The 24,979-nt window shown below is 40.9% G+C and overlaps 2 protein-coding genes across 2 annotated transcripts in view; one reads left to right on the forward strand and one right to left on the reverse strand.

Annotated features, from left to right (window-relative positions):
* Window positions 1-23,727, forward strand: part of REC114 (REC114 meiotic recombination protein) — a 110,109-nt gene extending 86,382 nt beyond the window's left edge. Inside the window, 2 exon segments of the mRNA XM_065558600.1 lie at window positions 10,163-10,241; window positions 23,048-23,727. Coding sequence (XP_065414672.1) covers window positions 10,163-10,241; window positions 23,048-23,212 — 244 coding nt within the window. The 3' untranslated portion in view covers window positions 23,213-23,727.
* NPTN (neuroplastin) overlaps window positions 8,290-24,979 on the reverse strand; it is a 129,747-nt gene continuing 113,057 nt past the window's right edge. Inside the window, exon 9 of the mRNA XM_005306350.5 lies at window positions 8,290-24,399. The gene's annotated coding sequence lies outside the window, so the exon portion shown is untranslated. The remainder of the gene's footprint in view (window positions 24,400-24,979) is intronic.

A 24,979-nucleotide genomic window follows, 5' to 3' on the forward strand; every position in this document is an offset into this window, starting at 1 on the left:
TCTCCCGCAGCATTACCACCTAGAAGCAAGGTTAAAGAGTCTTTAGCTGCTTTAAATCCGGGCACTGTCTTCTCCTCTCAGGAAATGTAAGTTCGCTCAGGCATCCTCTTGCATTACAGGCCCATTTCATCAACATTGAAGACTTGTTTAAGGGAGTAGCCACCTTCCTCAATTATTTTTTTGAGATAATCGGGGAATTTTTTAGCTGCTGCAGTATCAGCATTAGCCGTCTTGATGTTATGCAGGTGGAAGTACCTCTTGAACCGATCAAACCATCCCCGACTTGCTGTGAAAGTCTCTGTCTGTGACCCTTCACCTTGGTCTCTCTTCAAATTATACAAACTTTTTGCCTTAGCTTGTATCACTAGCAAACTTAAAGATATGTTCCGCTGGTTTTGATCCTCTATCCACAGTGAGAGAAGATGCTCCATGTTTTCCAGCAAACTATTTCTTGATCAACTTATTGTAGTAACACTAAGTGGTGTTACACACCGAGCACTAGCCCTGATCTTGTCGGCATTATTCTGAATTGTTCTCATACCCTGTTTCCCCGAAAATAAGACATCCTCCGAAAATAAGGCCTACTTACAGTTTTGCCTCTCGTTGTAATATAAGGCATCCCCCCGATAATAAGACCTTCCCGATAATAAGGCATCCACCGATAATAAGGCATTTTTCATTTCTGAAAAATAAGACATCCCCTGAAAATAAGACCTAGCGCATCTTTGGGAGCAAAAATTAATATAAGACACTGTCTTATTTTCGGGGAAACAGGGTAGTGGTCGGAGTAAGACCTAGAGTGATGCCTATGTCTACTGCATGCTCGCCTACATCAAAACGCTTTAAAATGTCTAATTTAGTACCCATACCAATGATTTTCCTGGTTTTCTTGGTGCTAGTGGTACTGTTACTGCTAGGCACTCCACTATCACTTGCTGGATGTTTTTGGCTCATGGTGCTGGGTGATGCTCCTCCAGATGGCGCATGCATGTGCTACTCTTCACTCCCTTCAGCCTGGAGTGGCCGGGGTCATACAGCATCAATCAACTATTGCAAGGGAAAGAATTTGGATAACCCATGTCATTCTTCATGGTAATCTGCTCCCCTACTGGAAGCCCTGTGGGTTTAGGCTAGGACTAGTTATGGAGGTTCTTACTTTCACAGAAGCCCTGCTGGAGGACCAAAGGCCTGTCTTCCAGGGTGCCCTGGAAAACTGGCCCTGCTGTATCTCCCCTAGAACCATGCACTCAGCACCCAGGCTGAGCCCCTCCCTGCTGTGTGAATGCAGGGGCTAAGAGATACAGCTGGCATTAAAGTGAATGGCAAAGCTCCCTTGGATTTCACAGACTTTCATGGGTTCTGTGCATCTCTATGCTGCGTCTCCCTCTTGCTACAGCGAAGCAGGCACTGGAACGCTATTACTGTAACTTGCTTTGGGCAGGCTGCCACCCCCTGTGTTCTTACCCCCCTCCAGCGAAGAGTGGGGAGCGGATGGAACATTGTTTATTCAGCCGCAAGACAGGGCTGCTGCTGTACACCCCCTGCAGCTGCTTTGCAGGCAGCTTGTGGCCTCGCAAGCACTTCTTGTAGCGCCCTATTCCTGAGCAGGGCGGCAGCTGGGCCATAAAGCAAAAGTGAATTGCTGGGGAAGGGGGGGGGGGGGAGGGTTCGCGTGCATGTGGTGTGTGTTTACAAACATACATACTGTACCATACTGTACTGTAGTAGGGAGATGCCCCCGCCTTACCCCACACAGTCACAGCCCACTGCAGACAATGAGGCAGGCAAGGAGGCTGAAGGTGTCATTGTAGGCTAGGAAATGCCTTGAGCAGCAGCAGTGCCAGCTTCCCCTACTGTGCAAGCACAGGCACTGACTTTGCTGAGGAGTGGCTCAACCTCTAGCTCTGCCCCAGGCCTGCCCACTCCACCCCTTCCTCCAAACTCCCACCCTTGCCCCACCTCTTCCCAGCCCCGCTCCACCTCCTCCTCGGAGCACACCGCGTCCTTGCTCCTCCCCCCCCCCCACCTCCTGAATGCTGCAAAACAGCTGATTGCTGTGGGCAGGAGGCGGGGGAGCAGGGGGAAGGTGCTGATCCGTGGAGTGTGCCGGCGAGCGGGAGACACTCGGGGGGTGGGGGGGGAGGGAAGCTGATAGGAGGGCTGCCAGCCTACCCTGTTACAAGTTGTGCAATGCTCTCATAAAGTTGCTGTTCTTCTAGAGAATCCTGCAAGCCATGGACAAAGCAGGCGGCCAAATGATGTTATAAGGGAGCATTGCAAAACTTTAAACGAGCATGTTCTCTAATGGAGCAGTGGGGTAGTGGAACAGGCTTGGAGAGTGGGGTAGTGGAGTGAAGTTCTCTGAAGAATATAACAAAAATACTCAAGTACCAAAAAAAAAAAAAAAAAACCCTGAGTCTGGTTAGTTTTTTTTTATAGTGGTCTTTTTACAATGTTCTCCAAGCAGCCTAGTTCCACTCTCCTATCTTCAGCGCCATGGTGCTTTCTGGGTGGCTCAGTTCACATCCTCCTTCCCCACATGCATGGAAGGGGATGGGAGAGCTTGTAGAGCTTCAGCTGCTCATCTCCCAGGCTCATGTAATGTTCTATAGGTAGCCTATACTTCTGGTGTTTCCCAGTCCCTGACTAATTTAAGTTAATGGAAATACAGTGGAAATGGACCTGGGGGATGAGGGAAGGGAACAAAGGGTATTTTCATTGAAATATTATAATGATGTTGAATTTAGGAGTTCTTGCCATGGAATATGGGGTCAGTATGCTACAGCATACACAGGGCTCGGTCTATCAGTACCACTATAACATCAGACAGTAATTATGCTCCTGATAAGCATATGCTCAGGTTAGAGGTGTAACTGTTTTGGTTCTTCTATGCTCATTACAGTGTGGGTTATTTCAGCCTGTGTTTCACTTTTTCTTTTCTTTTGTTCTTTTTTTGATGGGGCTACAGTAATTATTTTAGTGGATCCTTTACTTGTACTTCTAGGAAGAAAAATAGCATTGGCATTGGCACCTCTCTGAAAGGTACGTGGTTCACTAAAAATATGTAGATATACGTATATGAGTTAGCAAAGTGCTTTTTTGGTGCAGAGTACCTTAGATTGGAGATGTTAAAGTTTTGAACTGGTATAAAGTTTGGGCTTGTTACTTACCTGGTAAAATGAAAATAAAGCTTTATACATCTGTTATGCTGATACAATCAGGCTTTGAAAATTGGAATATTTTTCCTTTCAAAATTGATGTAGACCTCATATCTGCCTCTGGTATGCTAAGCACAAGGAGCAATTTACTTCAGACCATTTCTCCAGTTTGTCCAGATCATTTTGCTTTTAATCCTATCCTCCAAAGCATTTGCAACCCCTCCCAGCTTGATATCGTCCAAAGACATAAGTGTATTCTCTATGCCATTATCTAAATCATTGATGAAGATATTGAACAGAACCGGACCCAGAACTGATCCCTGCAGGACCCCACTTGATATGCCTTTCCAGCTTGACTGTGAACCACTGATAACTACTCTCTGGGAAGGTTTTCCAACCAGTTATGCACCCACCTTACAGTAGCTCCATCTAGATTGTATTTCCCTAGTTTGTTTATGAGAAGGTCATGCGAGACGGTATCAAAAGCGTAACTAAATTCAAGATATACCACATCAAATGCTTCCCCTCTATCAACAAGGCTTGTTGTTCTGTCAAAGAAAGCTATTCGGTTGGTTTGACATGATTTGTTCTTGACAAATCCTGACAGTTACTTATCACCTTATTATCTTCTACATGTTTGCAAATTGCTTGCTTAATTATTTGCTTCATTATCTTTCCGGGTACTGAAGTTAAGCTGATAGGTCTGTAATTCCCCAGGTTGTCTTTATTTCCATTTTTATAGATTGGCACTATATTTGCCCTTTTCAAGTCCTCTGGAATCTCTCCCGTCTTCCATGACTTTTCAAAGATAATCACCAATGTCTCAGATATCGCCTTAGTCAGCTCCTTGAGTATTCTAGGATGTATTTAATCAGGTCCTGGTGACTTGAAGACATCCAACTTATCTAAGTAATTTTTAACTTGTTCTTTCCCTATTTTAGCTTCTGATCCTACTGATCCTATCTTCTGATCCTACACTATGTTAGACATCCAGACATTACTAACCTTTTTAGTGAAAACAAAAAGTCATTTAGCACTTCTGCCATTTCCACATTTTCTGTTATAGTTCTCTCCCCCCCCCCCCCATCCCCTATTGAGTAATGGGCCTACCCTGTCCTTGGTCTTGCTTCTAATGTATTTGTAGAATGTTTTCTTGTTACCTTTTATGTCTCTTCCTAGTTTAATCTTGTTTTGTGCCTTGGCCTTTCTAATTTTGTCACTACATACGTGTGTTATTTGTTTATATTCATCCTTTGAAATTTAACCTAGTTTCCACTTTTTGTAGGATTCTTCTTTGAGTCTCAGATCATTGAAGAGCTCCTGGTTAAGCCAGGGTGGTCTCTTGCAATACTTACTATTTTTCCTATGCAGTGGGATCAAGGTGCCCTTAATAATATCTCTTTGAAAAACGGCCAACTCTCTTGAACTGTTTTTCCCATAGACTTGCTTCCCATGGAATCTTACCTCCCAACTCCCTGAGTTTTCTAAAGTCTGCCTTCTTGAAATCCATTATCTTTATTGTGCTGTTTTCCCTCCTACCATTCCTCTCTACCATTTCATGATCACTTTCACCTAAGCTGCCTTCCGCTTTCAAATTCTCAACCAGTTCCTCCCTATTTGTCAAAATCAAATCTAGAACAACCTCTCCCCTAGTAGCTTTCTCTACCTTCTGAAATAAAAGTGTCACCAATTCATTCCAAGAACTTGTTGGATAATCTGTGTCCTGCTGTGTTATTTTCCCAACAGATGTCTGGGTAGTTGAAGTCCCCAATCACCACCAAGTCCTGTGCTTTCAATGATTTTGTTAGTTGCTTAAAAAAAGCGTCATCCATAGGTCCTTACCAAACTCATGGCCATGAAAAACGCATCATGGACCGTGAACTCTGGTCTCCCCCTGTGAAGTCTTTTCTGCGCTTTTACCCTCCACTATACAGATTTCGTGGGGGGAGACCAGCGTTTCTCAAATTGGGGGTCCTGATCCAAAAGTGAGTTGCAGGGGGGTCACAAGGTTATTGGGGGGGGGGTGTCATGGTATTGCCACCCTTACTTCTGCGTTGCCTTCAATGCTAGGCGGCCAGAGAGCGGCAGCTGTTGGCCAGGTGCCCAGCTCTGAAGGCAGCGTCCCGTGGCAATACCATACTATGCTTGCTTCTGCCTTCAGAGCTGGGCGGCCAGAGAGAGGTGGCTGCTGACTGAGGGCCCAACTCTGCAGACAGCAGCCTAGAAGTAAGGGTGGCAATACCATACCATTCCATCCTTACTTCTGTGCTGCTGCTGGCGACAGCTCTGCCTTCAGACCTGGGCTCCCAGCCACCGCTCTCCAGCTGCCCAGCTCTGAAGGCAGCGCAGCCGCCAGCAGGAGCACAGAAGTAAGGATAGCAGTACCGCAACCCCCCCCTACAATAACTTTGCAACCCCTCCAGAACTCCTTTTTGGGTCAGGACCCCTACAATTTCAACACCGTGAAATTTCAGATTTAAATAGGTGAAATCATGAAATTTATGATTTTTAAAATCCTATGACCATGAAATTAACCAAAAGGGACCATGAATTTGGTAGGGCCTTATTCATCCACTTCTACTTGGTTACGTGGACCCCTCTCATGACATCATCCTGGTTTTTTATCCCTTTTATTCTTACCCGGAGACTTTCAGCAAGTCTGTCTCCTATATCCATCTCAACCTTGGTCCAAGTGTATACATTTTTAATATATAAGGCAACACCTCCTCCCTTTTTTCCCTGCCTGTCCTTCCTGAGCAAGCTGTATCCTTCTATACCAATATTCTAGTCATGCGTATTATCCCACCAAGTCTCTATGATTCCAACTGTGTCATAGTTGTGTTTATTAACTAGCATTTCAAGTTCTTCCTGCTTATTCCCCATACTTCTTGCATTAGTACAGTAACTCCTCGCTTAACGTTGTAGTTATGTTCCTGAAAAATGCCACTTTAAACTAAATGATGTTAAGCGAATCCAATTTCCCCATAAGAATTAATGTAAATGGGGGGGGGGGTTTAGGTTCCAGGAAATTTTCTTCACCAGACACATATACACAGTATAAGTTTTAAACAATTTAATACTGTACACAGCAATGATGATTGTGAAACTTGGTTGAGGTGGTGGAGTCAGACGGTGGAAGAGGGTAGGATATTTCCCAGGGAATGCCTTACTGCTAAATGATGAACTAGAACTTGTCTGAGCCCTCAAGAGTTAACACATTGTTGTTAATGTAGCCTCACACTCTACCAGGCAGCATGAATGGAGGGAGGAGACACAGCCTGGCAGAGAGCAGGGTGGATAAAAAAAATGATTTTTTTATTTAAATCAGATTTTTTTGATAAAATGCTTTTTGAGGAAAAAAACCTATCTAAAGATATCTTAAAGCTATAATAAATCTTAATTAAAACTATCTCATCATGGAATGGGGATTATAATTTCTAATTCTATAGTATGAGACAATATATTCATGTAATATTTAAGAAAAGTTTTGTAAATGAGTTCCAATGGTTCATGGATTATGGACCCAAATTTATGAGGTTCCAGGGGCTTCTGTATAGATTATTTAGGTTAATCTTTCTATCTACCCACTAGGACTCAGTGCTCAGTCTAGAAGATACCATCAGAGATGCTTAGTTTTGCAGTTCTCAAATTCTGGATTTGTGTCTCCAGAGATAACATGCTTGTTAACAGCAAAAATGTTTTAAATAAATAAATAATATAGAGAGGTGAGAAATAACAGACCTCAACCTTATTGTCCCTCTGCAAATTTGTGCACACAGAGTCAATCCCTTACCGCTCTCTAAAAGTGAAAAGCTTCAAAAAGTTCAATGAACAGAAGATTGTTGGTGGCGGAATAGATCTGGACAAGGAGAAGAAGTCTGGAGATAAATGTGAGAAGGGAGGGACAGGCAGTAGAAACAAAAGTGAAACTGTTTGAGCAGCATATTCCAAGTCTTGAGGTCTTTCTGAGTGTAGCAGTCATTGATTGAGATCTACCCTACTATTCTCTCACTAGAAGGGAAAACCTATAATGGCAGCAGGCCATAAAAGAGACCCAGTTTGGGAATATTTTAATGAAGTTCCTCCACCTGTGGGTAAGACAGGCATGCATGCAAAATGCAAACAGTGCAACAAAGAAATGCAAGGCCTGGTTGCCCGAATGAAACATCATCCTGAGAAGTGTTCCTTCTCAGGAGGAAGCTGCGTTGAAGATGATGAAAGGAACATGTCTGAACCTGCAGGATCTTCAGGTTGGTAAACTTTTTCATTTCATACTTCTTTCTTAAGGACTGCCTGTCTTCCTTCTGGACTATTCTTGAATTCTCATGTTTGAGCAAAAACTATAGTTGTTACTCTGTGGTTCTATCATTTCAGATGCAGTTGTGATTAAAAAATAAATAGCTGAAATAGGCAGATCTTCCTTTTACAATTTCACCTTTAAAGTAGTACTGAGTGTTACTGAATGAAATGAGTAATACTAAATGAGCAGTATGGTAATAATAATTAAATAAATGCATTGACTTATTTTGTTTAGGAGAATCCATCCTCAACATACAGGATTCTGAAGACTATCCACCTTCAAGATCACCATCATTTTCTATAGTTTCAGAGTTATCTGCCAATGATAGTGTTTCAGTCACATCATGTATATCACATAGCCACAGTATATCACCTGTAGCAAAAAAAAAATCTCCATCATCCAGAAACAACCATAGATAAATTTGTGATAAGAACCAGCAGATTACAAAAAGGTAATTGATGAAAAAATTGCCCAGTTTGTTTATGCAACAGACTCTCCTCTCCGTATGATTGAGAACCCACACTTCATTAATACGGTTCAGTCATTAAGACCAGGATACAATCCACCCAACAGAGCAGATGTTGCAGGCAAATTGCTGGATAAAGTGTATGAAAGAGAAATTGAGCAGTGCGCAAAAGATCTAGAGGGTAAAATTGTTAACCTGAGTCTTGATGGGTGAAGCAATGTCCACAGTGATCCTGTTGTATGTGCTTGAGTGACAACAGAAGAAGGGAATGTCTTCCTTACAGAAACAATTGATACATCAGGAAAGACACACAGAGAATACTTACAAGAAGTAGCAGTAAAAGCTATAACAAACGGAAAAATTGGTCACAGACAATGCTGCAAATGTATCCAAGATGAGAAGAAATTTAGAAGAGAGTGAAGCAAGTCCCAACCTAATAACATACCGTTGCAGTGCTCATTTGATGAACCTCCTAGCCAAAGACTTCAGTGTTCCAGAAATAAAGGCTTATGTTGTTGAAATTGGAAAATACTTCCATAACAACCACTTTGCAGCAGCTGCTCTGAAAAAAGGGGAAGGACCCAAGCTAACTCTCCCACAAGACGTGCGATGGAACTCAGTAGTGGACTGTTTTGAGCACTATATCAAGAACTGGCCTAATCGGATGACAGTTTGTGAACAAAACTGTGAAAAAATAGATGACACTGTCACAGCCAAAGTTCTCAACATTGGGCTTAAGAGAAATGTTGAACACATGCTGAGTACCCTGAAGCCTATTTCTGTAGCCTTGAACAAAATGCAGGGAAATAGCTGTTTTATTGCTGACGCTGTTGAAATTTGGAAGGAACTGAGTAAGATCTTAAAAAGAGAAATATGCAATGACAGAGTTAAATTACAAGCATTAAAAAAACGAATGGGACAAGGACTGTCTCCAGCTCATTTTCTTGCAAATATTCTCAATACTCGGAACCAGGGTCAAACCTTAACTGCTGAAGAAGAGGAGTTGGCTGTGACATGGACATCCAGCAATCATCCCTCCATAATGCCAACTATAATAAACTTCAGAGCTAAGGGTGAACCATTCAAGAAATATATGTTTGCTGATGATGTTTTAAAGAAAATCACACCAGTGAACTGGTGGAAGACACTTAAGCACTTGGATTCAGAGACGGAAGTGATAATCTCACTTTTAACAGCAATAACTTCTTCTGCCGGTGTAGAAAGAATATTTTCTTCCTTTGGACTAATTCATTCCAAATTGAGAAATCATTTGGGACCTGAAAAAGCAGGAAAGCTTGTTTTTCTTTTCCAGATTATGAACAAACAGGACAGTGAAGGTGAAGACAACTCAGTTAGCTGCAGAAGCCAATATTTTAAGTTTCTCATGTTGACCTGGCTGACATAGTCTATTTAATTTTTTTTAAATATTTCATTTAACTATTTTAGTTAAAAACAATTTTAACAAAAACAAACCTGATTTTAAAAAACTAGAATGTTTAACTAAATTCAAAAATCATGCTTGTTTTGTTAAAATATTGTATGTTTGCTGTTGAAGAAAAAAATCCAGAATACATAACATTGTTGTTTTAGTTAAATAAAACAATTTAAATGTCTGTCTGGTGATGTTCTTCTCCTAATACAGCATGGCAAGAAAATCCTCAAATATTAATGATTAATATTTTGAATTGGAGATATTTATGAAGTCATTGGGAGGTGAACTATCTGCTTCAATTACCTTTGGTAAATGAAATAACCAAACAATCATTGATTTTCTGATATAGCTGTAAAACTAATCTGAAAAATTTTCAAAATAAATCACTTTAAAAATGTATAATGTGTACCTTCTAAAAATGAAACCTACACCTATCTCTGAGTTGTGAAGAATATGTATTAAGGTTATAACAACCAACAAGAATGCACTTTTATGTAGAAATCCATGATTAAATTGAGCGTTCCTGACTAGTGATTTAAATCATGATTAAGAGATTTAAATCAAATCTACGAGTGATGTTTGCTTTTTTTGCTACAGTGTTACACTGTTGACTCATATTTAGTTTATGGTGCACTATGACCCCCAGATCCCTTTCTGCAGTACTCCTTCCTAAGCAGTGATTTCCCATTTCGTATGTGTGCAACTGATTGTTCATTCCTAAGTGGAATACTTTTCATTTGTACTTATTGCACTGATTGAACTGATCCTTATTAATTTAAATTCTGTTTTGATATTTTCCAGCCAAGTCACATTATAGATAACCCTCCAGCCCAGTCGTGCACAAGCTTTCCAGAGAGACAGAGATCCGTGACAGAGCTAGCACAGGTAGAGTGAAACACTGTCCTATGACAAGACACTGCATTTCTCTGGCAGGGAGAGACAGTTTGTGGTAGGCTGTGTGATATTAATTTTTTCCTATGCTGATGATGTACCAGCTTGTTCAGTGAAACAGTAACTTGCAGACATTAAGACAGAAGCACACAAAGACCATACATTGAGAAAAGGGCAGGACCTTGTATGTCTGCTGTTGAATAGCCATGGACTTGCCTGCAGAACCTGAGCTTTCACTGTAATTAACATTCAGGCCTTTATGGCTAGAAAGAAAACTTGCCCAAATATTAGATGCACTTAACCCAATCTAGTGTGCTGAGACAAATTCCAATTTTTACTTATCAGCTGTGGGCTGGTATATACATTAGGAACACATACTAACCTTGATCCAGAACTGCCACTGTTATCAATGGAAAGTTTAAAGAACAAGGTAGAATGGCATGTATATGTTAACTATATTTTGTTATTTGTTGAGTACCTTATCACATTCAGTATCAGTAAGACAACATGGCACTATTATTCTTGGCCCTTGTTTCTCTGTCTTCCCTCTACACTTTCTTCCTAGCAATAACTCCCAATTCCCTGTGGGCTTCACTTCTGCCCGTTTACCCTATTTCCACTGCCCATGTGAAGGGCCGTGGAATAGTAAAACTTTCCCTAGATGTCATTGGCTTTAGAGTTGATAGTTCGGTGACATTAATAGGAGCCTAGGAGTTCACCCCTCTCAAAGCTATTGATTCCCATAGACATCAATGCATGGGTTAGTGTCTGTTCGTATTTGGAAGGTTGTTTTTGCAACCATGAACCCTACACTTTTTTTAAACAGAGTGGAGATTTTTGCATTAGGTAAATGGCATATGGGCCTCAAATATGTCACAGCCTAGATCTAGCACACAGGCTGTTTCTCACCTGTGTACTGGTCTGTTTGCAAACTATAGAATACAGTACTTCCATCAATGCTAAAGTCTAATGCTAATTTGTCAGCTGTAGTATCAGAGGGAAGAATGTGGCCACTGCCCACTCCTTAAGATGACAATTGGGAGTGGGCCACTGATTCTTCCTCAATGTCAATCTCAGTTAGAGCCATTAATTCTGAAAGCAGAATGGGGTCTGCTGTGGAAGTTGCCTTGATGCTCACCAAGGTTAGAGGCTCACCAAGAACAGTAGATGTGCTGTAGATAGCTATATATGCCTGTGCAGCACGGGGTGGAGGCAAGCTGAGGGTCAGCTCTATTGCATGGTTCTGAACTCCAATGCACCAGACACACTCTCCTCTGACCATCTTCTCCTCCCCCCCACCAGCTTCTGCATGACACTCTTAGTAACTAGATGGGCTCCCAAAGCAGCCAGAAGAAATTGTCTAAACACAGACTAAACTTTTTAAAAATAAATATATCATCCTAGTCTAATCACACGCGTGCCTGAGACTTCTAATACCTGCTCCAGGTCAAAGCTTTTTGGTAGCAGGGCAGTAGCAATTAATGAGACTTTTCTTGTTACATACACAGTAGTTACACACTGTAGCCATTACTACAATTGCTAGAACTTTTAGATGGCTCTTAATTGACTATACCAGGTAATGGTCTCCCTTTTGGAACAACAACTGCTTTTCTATGTCCACCCTGATTGTATCAAGCAGTCAAATAATCCTTTACTGGTTTGTATGCCTTCGAGTCAGCTGTTAACATATTGTCTACTTATATAATGAGGTTCCTCACCTTTGGCACTTTGGGCCACATGGCTGCTGACCAGCAAGACCTTTCACGGTTTTGGCTTTGTTTTCCAACTGTACTGCATTTTATAGAATTGTAGAGTCTCCTTCAGCCACTTTATTTTGCCCTGGACTTAGACTTCGGAAAGGCCTCTTTCAGTGTGTGCGCTTTGAGATCTTCATCTCTGCTGAAATGTGGTAGTTGTTGCCACAAACTGACCAGGTGGGGTGTTTTGTGCTAGCAGCCTTCATCTCAGAGGTTTCAGTCTTAGAATTAGGAGAAAATCTGCTCTCTCTCGCACTAGGAGCACAAGACCAGAGAATGAGAATACTGCAGCGGTGAACATTCTTTGTGGAATCCTTCCCCTGAAAAACAAAGATTTAGTTTTTTTAAACCCCTTGAAATGAAGCAGTTTCTTATTTAAAAGTTATAGTCCAATGATGGGAGCAGCTTATTGTACTGCTATGCAAGAGCAAATCTGGATTCTTATTTTTCTCATCTTTGGTCTTGAGAGTAGAGGATTCAGAGAACAATGGCACAAGTTGCAGCATCTCCTACTAGCTGATCTGTGGAGAGGTCACTGTAAGAGACTTCATAGAATCATAGAAATGTTGGGTTGGAAGGGACCATGAGGAGTTGTCTTAGTGCATGTGGCTGTAAGTGACAGGACCAAGTCTACCAACACCATTCCTGAGAGGTGTTGCTCTAACTGGTTCTTTAAAAACCTCCACTGATGGGGATTCCACAATTGCCTTTGGAACCTATTCCAGAACTTATAGTTAAATAGCTTTTCCTAATATCTAACCTAAATCTCAGATTTAGTAATGGGCAGATTAAGCCCATTACTTCTTGTCGTACCTTCAGTGGACATGGAGAACAATTGATCACCATCCTCCTCATAACAGCCCTTAACATATCTGAAGATTTATCAGGTCCCCATTCAGTCATTTTTTCTCAAGACTAAAACATGCCTAGTTTTTTTTTAACCTTAGCACTTAGGTCAGGTTTTCTAACCCTTTTATTTTTGTAATTCTCCTTTTGACTCACTCTGGCTTATAGATTCATAGATTCTAGGACTGAAGGGACCTCGAGAGGTCATCGAGTCCAGTCCCCTGCCCTCATGGCAGGACCAAATACTGTCTAGACCAGGGGTAGGCAACCTGTGGCACAAGTGCCGAAGGCGGCACAGGAGCTGATTTTCAGTGGCACTCACGCTGCCCAGGTCCTGGCCACCGGTCCAGGGGGCTCTGCATTTTAATTTAATTTTAAGTGAAGCTTCTTAAACATTTAAAAACCCTTATTTACTTTACATACAACAATAGTTTAGTTCTATATTATAGACTATAGAAAGAGACCTTCTAAAAACGTTAAAATGTATGACTGGCACGCGAAACCTTATATTGGAGTGAATAAATGAAGACTCGGCACACCACTTCTGAAAGGTTGCCGACCCCTGGTCTAGACCATCCCTGTTAGACATTTTTCTAACCTACTCTTAAATATCTCCGGAGATGGAGATTGTGCAACCTCTCTAGTCAATTTATTCCAGTGTTGATCTAACCTACTCTTAAATATCTCCAGAGATGGAGATTCCGCAACCTCCCTAGGCAATTTATTCCAGCGTTTAACCACCCTGACAGTTAGGAACTTTTTCTTACTGTCCAACTTCCCTTGCTGCAGTTTAAGCCCATTGCTTCTTGTTCTATCCTTAGAGGCTAAGGTGAATAAGTTTTCTCCCTCCTCCTAGGACACCCTTTTAGATACCTGAAAACTGCTATCATGTCCCCTCTCAGTCTTCTCTTTTCCAAACTAAACAAACCCAATTCTTTCAGTCTTCCTTCATAGGTCATGTTCTCAAGACCTTTAATCATTCTTGTTGTTCTTCTCTGGACCCTCTCCAATTTCTCCACATCTTTCTTGAAATGCGGTGCCCACAACTGGACACAATACTCCAGTTGAGGCCTAACCGCGCAGAGTAGAAGGACCCAAGCTAACTCTCCCACAAGGTTTCGCGTACCGGTAACATTTTAACGTTTTTAGACGGTCTCTTTCTCTAAGTCTATAATATATAACTAAACTATGGTTGTATGTAAAGTAAATAAGGTTTTTAAAATGTTTAAGAAGTTTCATTTAAAATTAAATTAAAATGCAGAGCCCCCCGAACTGGTGGCCAGGACCCGGGCAGTGTGAGTGCCACTGAAAATCAGCTCGCATGCCGCCTTCGGCACACGTGCCATAGGTTGCCTACCCCTGTGCTAAACCTGTCCCCTTCCCAGTAGCATTCACTATGTTAGGCATTCCTTCAGACTTCTCGGTGAAGACCGAAACAAAGAAATCATTAAGCATCTCTGCCATTTCCAAGTTTCCTGTTACTGTTTCTCCCTCTTCACTGAGCAGTGGGCCTACCCTGTCCTTGGTCTTCCTCTTGCTTCTACAGTATTGATAAAAAGTCAACTTGTTTCCCTTTATTCCCGTAGCTAGTTTGAGCTCATTTTGTGCCTTTGCCTTTCTAATCTTGTCCCTGCATTCCTGTGTTGTTTGCCTATATTCATCCTTTGTAATCTGTCCTAGTTTCCATTTTCTATCTTTCCTACCCAGCAAAATAGCTTGCTTTTGGGCCCTTAATAGTGTCCCTTTTAAAAACTGCCAACTCTCCTCAGTTGTTTTTCCCCCTCAGTCTTGATTCCCATGGGACCTTACCTATCAGCTCTCTGAGCTTCCCAAAATCCGCCTTCCTGAAATCCATTGTCTCTATTTTGCTGTACTCCCTTCTACCCTTCCTTAGAATTGCAAACTCTATGATTTCATGATCACTTTCACCCAAGCTGCCTTCTACTTTCAAATTCTCAACGAGTTCCTCCCTATTTGTTAAAATCAAGTCTAGAACAGCTTCCCCCCAGTAGCTTTTTCAACCTTCTGAAATAAAAAGTTGTCTGCAATGCAGTCCAAGAATTTATTGGATAGGCTTGGTCACATCTTTCTTAAAAACTGAACACAGTACTCCAACTGAGACCCTACAAATGCCAGACAAAGCAGAATAATTACTTCTTGTGTCTCACATACCAGACTCCTCTTAATACAACTTGGAATATTAACCTTTTTCACAACTGCATCATATTGATGACTCATCTAATTTCTGATCTACTAGAACGCCCAGTTACTTTTCAGCAGTACTACCACCTTGCCAGTTATTCCCCCTTTTGTAGTTGTGCATTTGATTTTTCTTTCCTGAGTGTAGTATTTTGCACTTGTCTTTATTGAATTTAATCTTGTCAATTTCAGACCAGTTCTCCAATTTGTCAAGGTTGTTTTGAATTCTAATCCTGTCCTCCAAGGTGCTTGCAACTCCTCCCCTTTTGGTGTCATCTACAGATTTCATAAGTATATTCTCCATTCCATTATCCAAGTAATTGAATAGTACTGACAGACTCCAGAAAGACCCCACTAGATACATCCTCCTAGTTTGAATGCAAACATTGATAACTAGTTGAAAGACCATATTCAAATAACAGTTATGTAACCACCTTATAGTAATTTCATCTAGACCAATGGTTCTCAAACTTATTTGATCGGGCCTCCCTTCTTTGTGTCTGTAGTCATTCACGTGCCCCTCCCCAAGTATACATACTGCCACCCAGCTCTGAAGGCAGCGTCACACTGGAAGTAGTACAGAAATAAGGGTCACAATGTGAAAAGTAATATTCAATATCACTTTTCACAGCAGACTTAGCGCCCCATTACTACCCTTACTTCTGCACTGCTGCTGCCACCCCACTGCCTCCAGGTGAGGGGTTTTGGGGGAGGGGAAGGAGAGCCTGAGCATGGGTTGTGGGGCTCTGGCTGTCCCCTTTATCCCCATCTCCTGGGTATGCGTGTCCTTCTGCACGAGCTCCAGCCACTCAGGGCTGACAAAGCACACAGCTCATGCCTCCCGTGGGAGGCCTACCCCATAGTTTGTGAACCGCTGATCTAGACTACATTTCCCTAGTTTGCCTATGAAAATGCCATGTGGGTCTGGGTCAAAAAAGCCTTTCTAAAATCAAGGTATGTCATGTCTACTGCTTCCCCCCATCCACTATGCCAGTAATCATGTCAAAGAAGGAAATTAGGTTGGTTTGGCATGACTGGTTCTAGACAAAATCATATTGGCTATTACTTATAACTCTATTATCCTTTAGGTCCATACAAACTGTTAATTTAGTGATTTGTTCCAATGCCTTTCCAGATATCAGAGTTAGGCTGACTGGTCTAATTCCCAAGGTCCATTTTGTTCCCCTTTTTAAAGATTGCTTCACCTAGTTCTGTAAGTACATTAGGATAAATATTCTTTAATCTGTTCCTTCCCCTATTTTAGCTCTGATCCTTCCCCCTTGTTATGACTATTGTGTTAAGCATCTGATCACAATTAACCTTTTTAGTGGAGACTGAAGCAAAATAGGCATTAAACACTTGAGCTGCCTTGATATCATCTGTTATTAGCTGTCCTTCCCTATTAAGTAGTAGATCTGCACTTTCCTTTGGCTCTGGAGCCTAATATATTTATAGAACCTCATATTACCTTTTATGTCTCTTGCAGGTGTAACTCATTTTGTGCCTTAGACTTTTTAATTTAGTCCCTACATGCTTGTGCTGTTCTTTTGTATTCATTCTTAGCAATTCACCCATAGTTCCACATTTTGTAAGTTTCCTTTTTGATTGTCAGGTTACACTGCTCTACAGCCAAAACGCTTCTGAAATAAATGTAGTCAAACTTTACTAATTCTGGGTCACTGAGAATGAAAATGATGCTTAAAATTGTTAATTGGCTCTAGTTTTCAAGATATGCTATTGGGTCAGTATATACGACCCTTGACTTGGGAATGGCGGAGGATAAGTGAGTTATAAAGGGAAGGGATCTCAATTTAAACCAGAAATGACTAAAATACATCTTTGACTGGATCTATGAATAAATCTATGACTGGGTTTGGACAGTACTTGCTTTTTAGGCAAAACAATGAATGATGCAATCTGAAGCTGGTATTGCGTATACATGATATGAATTGCATCATGTTATTCCTAGAAGTCATGGATGATGCAATCATAATGAAGCTTACATCACTCTGCTGAACAAATTGCCCTATATCAGCTCTAGAAATCATACAGTGTCGTGCTCTCTTATTTGTCAGTGTTTGGCTAAACAGAAATCCCTTTACAAAATCAAAGTGAGCAGAGATGCCTCGAACTTGTGTGAACAGTGCAGATAACTTCTGCTATGTTTGTGGTGAAGTGACTTTTGCATCACAAAAGCGCAGTATAACCACTATGGTTAAGAAAGCCTATCACCTTTATTTTGGCTGCAAAATTGGAGATCAGGACAAGAGGTGGGCCCCACACATATGCTGCAACACTTGTGCAACAAATCTTCGCCAGTGGTTGAACAGGAAAAGGAAATCTATGCCTTTTGCAGTGCCAATGATTTGGAGAGAGCCAACAGATCATACCAGCAATTGTTACTTCTGCATGGTGCCTCCAGTTGGGAAAGGTGTGTCAAAGAAGAAAAAGTGGACTGTGCATTATCCAAACATTCCATCAGCTATATGCCCAGAACCCCACGGAGAAGGACTGCCGGTTCCTGATGCACCAGAATCACTCTCACTTGAGTCAGACGAGGAAGAGGATGAAACTTCTCATCCTGAACCATCAATGTCACAGGACCCACATTTTCTCCCATCCTCCTCCTGTGAACCACACCTCATAACACAAGGTGAACTGAATGACCTTGTCAGGGATTTGGAACTACCCAAGAGTAAGGCAGAGCTGTTGGGCTCCAGACTACAGCAGTGGAATCTCCTGGCAGGTGATGTTAGGGTTTCCATGTTCCGTGACCATCAAAAGGATCTTGTCCCATTCTTCTTCATGGAAGGTGATCTTGTAGCCTGCAACATAGATGGTGTGATGGCAGCCCTCAACATTGTTCACGATCCAGATGAGTGGAGACTGTTCATTGATTCATCGAAGACGAGTCTTAAAGCTGTTTTACTGCATAATGGCAATGTTTTGCCATCAATTCCAGTTGGTCATGCAGTCCATATGAAGGAAACCTATGACAACATGAAACAACGTTTGAGGTGCATAAACTATGACCAACATCAGTGGCAGCTTTGTGGCCATTTGAAGGTTGTTGCTCTCTTGCTTGGTCTGCAGACTGGATACACAAAGTACTGCTGTTTTCTCTGCGAATGGGATAGTCGTGCAAGAGATTCCCACTACATCAAGAAAGATTGGCCACTCCGACAGTCATTGGAGCCTGGGAGGAAAAGTGTTCAGCATCCACCACTTGTTGAATCAAGGAAGATTTTGTTACCACCCTTACACATCAAGCTGGGTCTGATGAAGAACTTTGTCAAGGCCATTGACAAAACACAAGCAGCTTTCAAGTACCTTCGTGGAAAATTTCCAAGGTTAAGTGAAGCTAAGATAAAGGAAGGTGTCTTTGTTGGTCCTCAGATTCGTGAACTTCTTCGAGATGATGCATTTGACCATGCACTGTGTGGCAAGGAAAAGACGGCATGGAAAGCCTTCCAGTTAGTGGCAATAAATTTTCTCGGAAACAACAAGGTAGACAACTACAGGTTGTTGGTGGAAAACCTCCTCAAGTCATACAAAAGCCTTGGTTGCAACATGTCACTAAAGATACATTTTTTGCACTCTCATCTAGATGTTTTTCCACCGAACTGCAGAGCAGTGAGCGACGAGCATGGCGAGCGATTTCACCAGGATATTGCAACAATGGAGAAACGCTATCAGGGCAAATGGAGCCCATCAATTCTTGCAGACTATTGCTGGACAGTGACAAGAGATGCTTCATTTAATGAAAACAAGAGACAAGCCAAGAAGCGCCGAGTAGACACTGAATAGGACTAAACTATGTACATAATAGTTTTTTGCCTTTTGTTTCATAATAAATTTTATTTATATAACCCTTTTGCTGATTTTTAAAGTGTTACATAAACAGGACAGGTGAAATATTATCATGTAAAGCAACCATGCAAAGACCTAGGTTTACAATTTATGATTAAAACTCTACTATCTACACAATATACATAGACATAAAATGTAAAAACTTAAATATCTTAGAAACAGTAGCCAGTTGTTTTAATTTTCATATTTGAATTCAGCACATCAAAATACATAATAAATAGCACATTTTATCTCTGAAGCAGACAACTTCTCAAAAATTGTAGACCAGTGTTATTAAAGAGCTCCTGATGGAGTCATACAGGCCTCTTATTATTCTTTGCATCAGGATAGATTGCTATTGTGCTTTTAATATCTCTTTGGGAAACTACCAGCTCTCCCGAACTCCTTTTTCTCTTTAGATTTTCTTCCTATGGGACCTTACCTACCAGTTCTGAGTTTATTCAAGTCTGTTTTTTTGAAGCCTGTCTTTTTATTTTTCTGTCTTCTCACCTTCATTTCTTAGATTATATTATTATATCATTTCATGATCACTTTCACCCAAGTTGCCTCCTACCTTAAGATTTTCAACCAATTTCCCCATTAGTCACAATCAAGTATAAAATGGCTTCCTCCCTCACCTTCTGAAACCTAGTTATCCACAGTACATTCCAAGAACTTACTGGTCATTTTGTGTTTTGCAATATTACTGGCAAACAGCTATTGGGGTAAAATTCCCCTTGGCTAGCAGCTTTTGGGTTTTGGCTATTTCTGTATTTGTTCTAGAAATGCCTCATCTACCAACTTCCACGCTTTTATCTTCACACACAGACTTTCAAGTGGTCTGCCTCTTACCACCATCTGGAACTCAGAAGAAGCGTATACATTCCTGGTGTATAAATAATACAACACAACCCCCCTTTTTCCCCTGCCTATCCTTCCTTCATTAGAGAGGATGCTGGCAGTGACCCTGGTATTTAGGTTGCATATTATCCATTATAAAAGATGCTTGAAAAGCTCTAGCACCTGTATTGTTTCCACCAGGCACTTGCAGTTTAGAAAGCTCCAGGGACAGAAGTGTCTTTTCTTTGCCCCAAGAAAATCTGTTCCCATTTGATTGAGATGTAAATGTTCAAGTTGCCATTTCCCCCACAGTGGCTTGTGTTCCTCAGGAAGTTTTGGCAGCATCCCAAAATAATTGAACATGAACGTTTTAAAACAGCTGGGGTCACACCACTGCCAAAATAGTAACAGCACAGGGAATCCTGGGAGCTGCCTCCTCCATACCCCTCCCTAGACCTGACACATGGCCCCACTCTCCCCATCACCACATGGGACAGGAGCCCCTATCTCCTGCTGGAGGAAGGTGGGCCCGTGCCCTCCAATGCAGCATGTAGTGCCAGTAGGGTGTCCAGATGTCCCGATTTTATAGGGACAGTCCCGAGTTTGGGGTCTTTTTCTAATATAGGCTCCTATTACCCCCTGCCCCGTCCCGATTTTTCAAACTTGCTGTCTGGTCACCCTAAGTGCCAGTTGCTGATTATTTCCCCTCTGGACCCTTCCAGGAATAGCAGCTGCCTTCTGCTGCCAGCTGTGTAGTTCAAATCCTATTGATGTAATATATATTTTTTTTTGTTTGGCATTATTACTGTTGTAACTTGTGCAAGGCTTTTTTAAAAGAAAAGTTACCTTAAAAAAACAAACAAACAAAAAAAGCTGTTGAGATGATATTTAGGCTGCAGAGTCAAGGAAATGCCAGATTTATGGCTTGCCAGGCAGCCTTCATCTTACACCCTTGTACACATGCACTGATAGTACAGAATCATGTAATTAGACTTTTTTTCCCCATAGAATCTGGAATGCATAGACTCCTAGTGGAGTCAATACTCTGTGTCAAGCAAGCAAGTTTTCTGAGAGTTTGGAGTACCTGTGATCAAGTGCTAGCTTTGAAAACATTAATCAAAAATCAAAGGGGTAGCCATGTTAGTCTGGATCTGCAAAAGCAGCACAGGACTCTTTGCTGCTTTTATTTATCAAAAACGATTTTCAGAAAAACCTGGAGACGGGAGCTATATTTCTGGACCTGACAGCAGTATATGACATGGTCTGGCACAGTGGTTATCAACCAGGAGTATACGTTCCCCTTGGGGTATACAGCGGTTTTCCAAGGGGTACATCAGTGCATCTAGATATTTGCCTAGTTTTACAACAGGCTACATAAAAAGCAATAGCGAAGTCAGTACAAACTAAAATTTTATACAGACAATGACTTGTTTATACTGCTCTATATACCATACACTGTACAATATTTATATGGTAAAAATGAGGAGGTAAACAATTTTTTCAGTCAGTGTGCTGTGACACTTTTGTGTTTTTATGCCTGATTTTGTAAGCAAGTAGTTTTTAAGTGAGATGTAACTTGGGGGTATGCAAGACAAATCAGACTCCTGAAAGGGGTACCTCTTCTGCAACAGATGTTTCCAAATGCACATGGGAGACAGAGTTACCACATGGAAAAGACAAACCAACGGTCCTACCTTAAGGCTCTGTGCTGGCACCAATGCTTTTCAACCTGTACACGAATGGCATTCCACTCACCCAGTACTGCGTGCTCCTGTATGCAGATGACAGCATTTGCTTAGGCATCCAAGCAAGGTCATTCCCAGAACTCTAAGATGTCCTAAATGCTGACTTAAGATGGACAATATTGTAGTCAGTGGCATTTACAGCCCAGTGTGACTAAAACAGTTTTGAGTGTATTCCATGTTTACACCACCAGAGCAGGCCAGGAACTAAATATCTTTCTCAGTGAACATCACTTGAAACATGAATCCCACTCACTCAACCTCAAAGTAAACCTAGATAGATGTCTCACATATCTTACCCTCTAAGGAAAACTGCTGCTAAGGTGAGGATGCATAACAGCCTTCTAAGCAAATTGGCTGGCACTTTATAGGGAGCAAACACTTAAACTCTGATCATCCATATTAGCCCTCTGTCACTCTGCAGCAGAATGCTGTGCTCCACTCTGGCTCCATTCATCTCACATTGGCTGACACACAACTACACTCAACCCTGCGCATCATAACTGGGACGATTCTACCCACATCAGTACTGTGGCTCCCTGTGTTAAGCAACATCACTCCCAGATATCTGTTGTGAGGATGCTGCAGCCAGAATGATTGAGAAGATCAGGGCAAACCTGAGCCTACTAGTATACACCAACCTCTTTGACCATCCAGGTGTGCACTAGTCATGGAGGCACCTGTTTGTGGGCCCATTTGCCCTGCCCCGATTTTTCTGCAACATCGATGTAGAATGGTCTGCAACGGATATCAGAAACCAGTCTCTTATAATGGACCTGACTACGCTGCTCACAGGCACTTCTGAATCGATTTCAAAGGAGCCAGGGTCAACGTGCAGCCAGCCTTCACAGTTAGGGCTAGTGTGAGGCTCCCCACATGCAACTAGGGCCAAAGACACACAATGTCACACCTCACTGATGACTACCCTCTGACCAGATTTGATAGTGGTCTGAAGGCTGTGCACTTTGCTGATGAGGCTGCCGCAAATTGGCCTGGCAAGCTCTGCAACAGATAAGAATAGAATCCTTGCCTCATTCAATGTACAGGATGGACATACGGTGGTGGAAATAAGGTTGCAACTGTAAAACTGGCATTTCCTAATTTTTGAGTTCCTGACTTAGGGAAAGAGATTGGAAAGAGGTCAGAGAAAGACTTTCCATGAAGGAAAAGGGTGCAGATATCTTTTCTTGTGTGCAAAGGTCAAATAAATGCTATTGTTTGGAAAATATTTTAAAACGGTGACTACATCTGAAACAGCCTAGTATTTAGATGTTAGACCATAGCAAGCAAAAACTGTAGATTTGTCTTTTTTAACATGTTAGCAATTAACATACAAGGAAGATCTGACCTAGTTGGACTGTCATACTTGTAATGAACAGGTGCCATGTAGATTTTTAGTGTGCATGTGTAGTAAAACAAGCATTTCTGTGAACCCACGAATGCCATGAATGCTACTTTCAAAAACATACTCAATTGCACTGACGATGAAATGCACCTTAAATAAAATCACCTTTGCCTTTGTTTTTGTAGTCTGTGCTGAAAACTACCATTGCCTTTGCTTTTGCAGTCTGTGCTGAAATCATCAACATTTGAGCTCCCCCTTGCATATAAGCATTCCGTGTGGCATGCTGAAGAATTAGGGCCTTTTATTCGCCTATGTCTCATGGATCAGAACTTCCCAGCATTTGTGGAAGAAGTTGAGACGGAGTTGAAAAAACTGACAGAAGGTTGAGGAAATGTTAATACAGTATTTCAGGTAATAACAAGTAGAGTGGATACAAATTTGAGAAAGTCTGGGGTTTTTTTGGTCAGTGTTTTATTTTTAAAAACAGGTGAATCCACTTTTTATACATCATTGCACTTCAACAAATACACAGAACACAAGTTCATGCATCTACAGTTATGCACGGCATGAGAACCCTGTTAGGTCTGTAATTCTACAATCAATCTTTAAATGAACATGAGAAATTACAGTGTCAAACTGAAGAGTATTACTAGTTGCATAGAATATCACCATGCTGTAACATTTCAACATCATTTAAAACAAAAAAAGTAAATTATAAAAGTTGCCTGAATTGAATGTACAAGAATATGTTGAACACATCAGTGCAAAAGGATTTGAGAATTTACATGACTTAACAAAACAAAACAAAAAAATCACTTAAAAAGCAATCTCATATATATATATATATATATATATATATATATATATATATATATATATATATATATATATATATATATATATATATATAAACTGAAGTTTGTACTACAATTCATCACCCTTTGTTGGACTGTTCCAGCTTTTAAAGTCTGATTATAGGACACCCAAATCTTTCTATATAGGTTAAGCCCTTAAAATAATTTCAATTTATATTACTCCTCTTTAAGTACCAGAACAGTATAATTCTCTCATCTCTCAAACATACAATATAAGGAATGAATATCAGCAGCTTAAAAATGAAACACTTATTGTATTTTGGTTTTCCTCTTCCCAAAAAATATAAATATATATTGTATATATTTTTAGGTTTTGCTGTACTTTACAAAAAGTTATCACTAGATGGCAGCAGTGCATTTTAGAGCTTTGCCAATTTAACAGCTACATTAAGAAAGTAAAAAATGGCGCATGCATGTTTTGACTTTACTTCTAATGTTTAAATACCTTAAGGGAAAAAAGCAACATTCACAGCACATCAAGCCCAAAATAGTTTACACCTTCTACACTGAAGCATTGTTAAAATGTGTCTGGGTATGTCATCCTTACAGGACAGGCTAAATAAGGCATGCTTTTTTAGACAGTCATATTGTTGCTCACTTGAAAGGAAAAATCAAATAGAACTGGAGTTCTAGAACCAAGAGTTCCAACCATTATTTTAGCAGGTTATATTGCCATCAGTCTCTCAGAAACTTAAAGCTCTATGGAAAAAAAAGAATTGAGAACAAAGATATTAGTCAATGATTAATGCCACCCTGATTACAGTATGCCATAATGCACATAATAAAACTGCTGTCAGATTTGCTATTAAGATAAAGGCTTGCCTATTGTTTCAACCTAAAAACATCAGTTTCATACCATATCCTGGAACCGCCACACCTAGCAAGGAAATTTACTTTTATGGTATAAAAGAGAGAGTGAGAGTGAGTGTGTGTGTGCGCGCTTCCTTTGCTGCTGAAGCCGTCAGTGTTGCACAGGTAAGAATCATGTTAGAAATTGACTAGAGTTGTGTGAATATGCACTAGCTACTGAGCCTAGGCTATTATGGCAGGGATCTTTTATAAAAATCCTGAAAAAGATACACTACACAAGTAGTGTATGGAAGAGTTCAATAGAAATGATGCTTTATTCAGAACAGTTTCAAATAACTTTGCAAGTCACTGAAATACCTACACATGGCTTGTTCGATCAGTATTATTTTTTGATTATTCCTTACATTTTTAGTTCACCTTAATGAAAGAACAGAAATGCTTAAATAGTAAGAATATTTCTTAAACATCT

Source organism: Chrysemys picta, chromosome 10, assembly GCF_011386835.1.
Source record: "Chrysemys picta bellii isolate R12L10 chromosome 10, ASM1138683v2, whole genome shotgun sequence".
Classification (NCBI taxonomy): domain Eukaryota; kingdom Metazoa; phylum Chordata; order Testudines; family Emydidae; genus Chrysemys; species Chrysemys picta.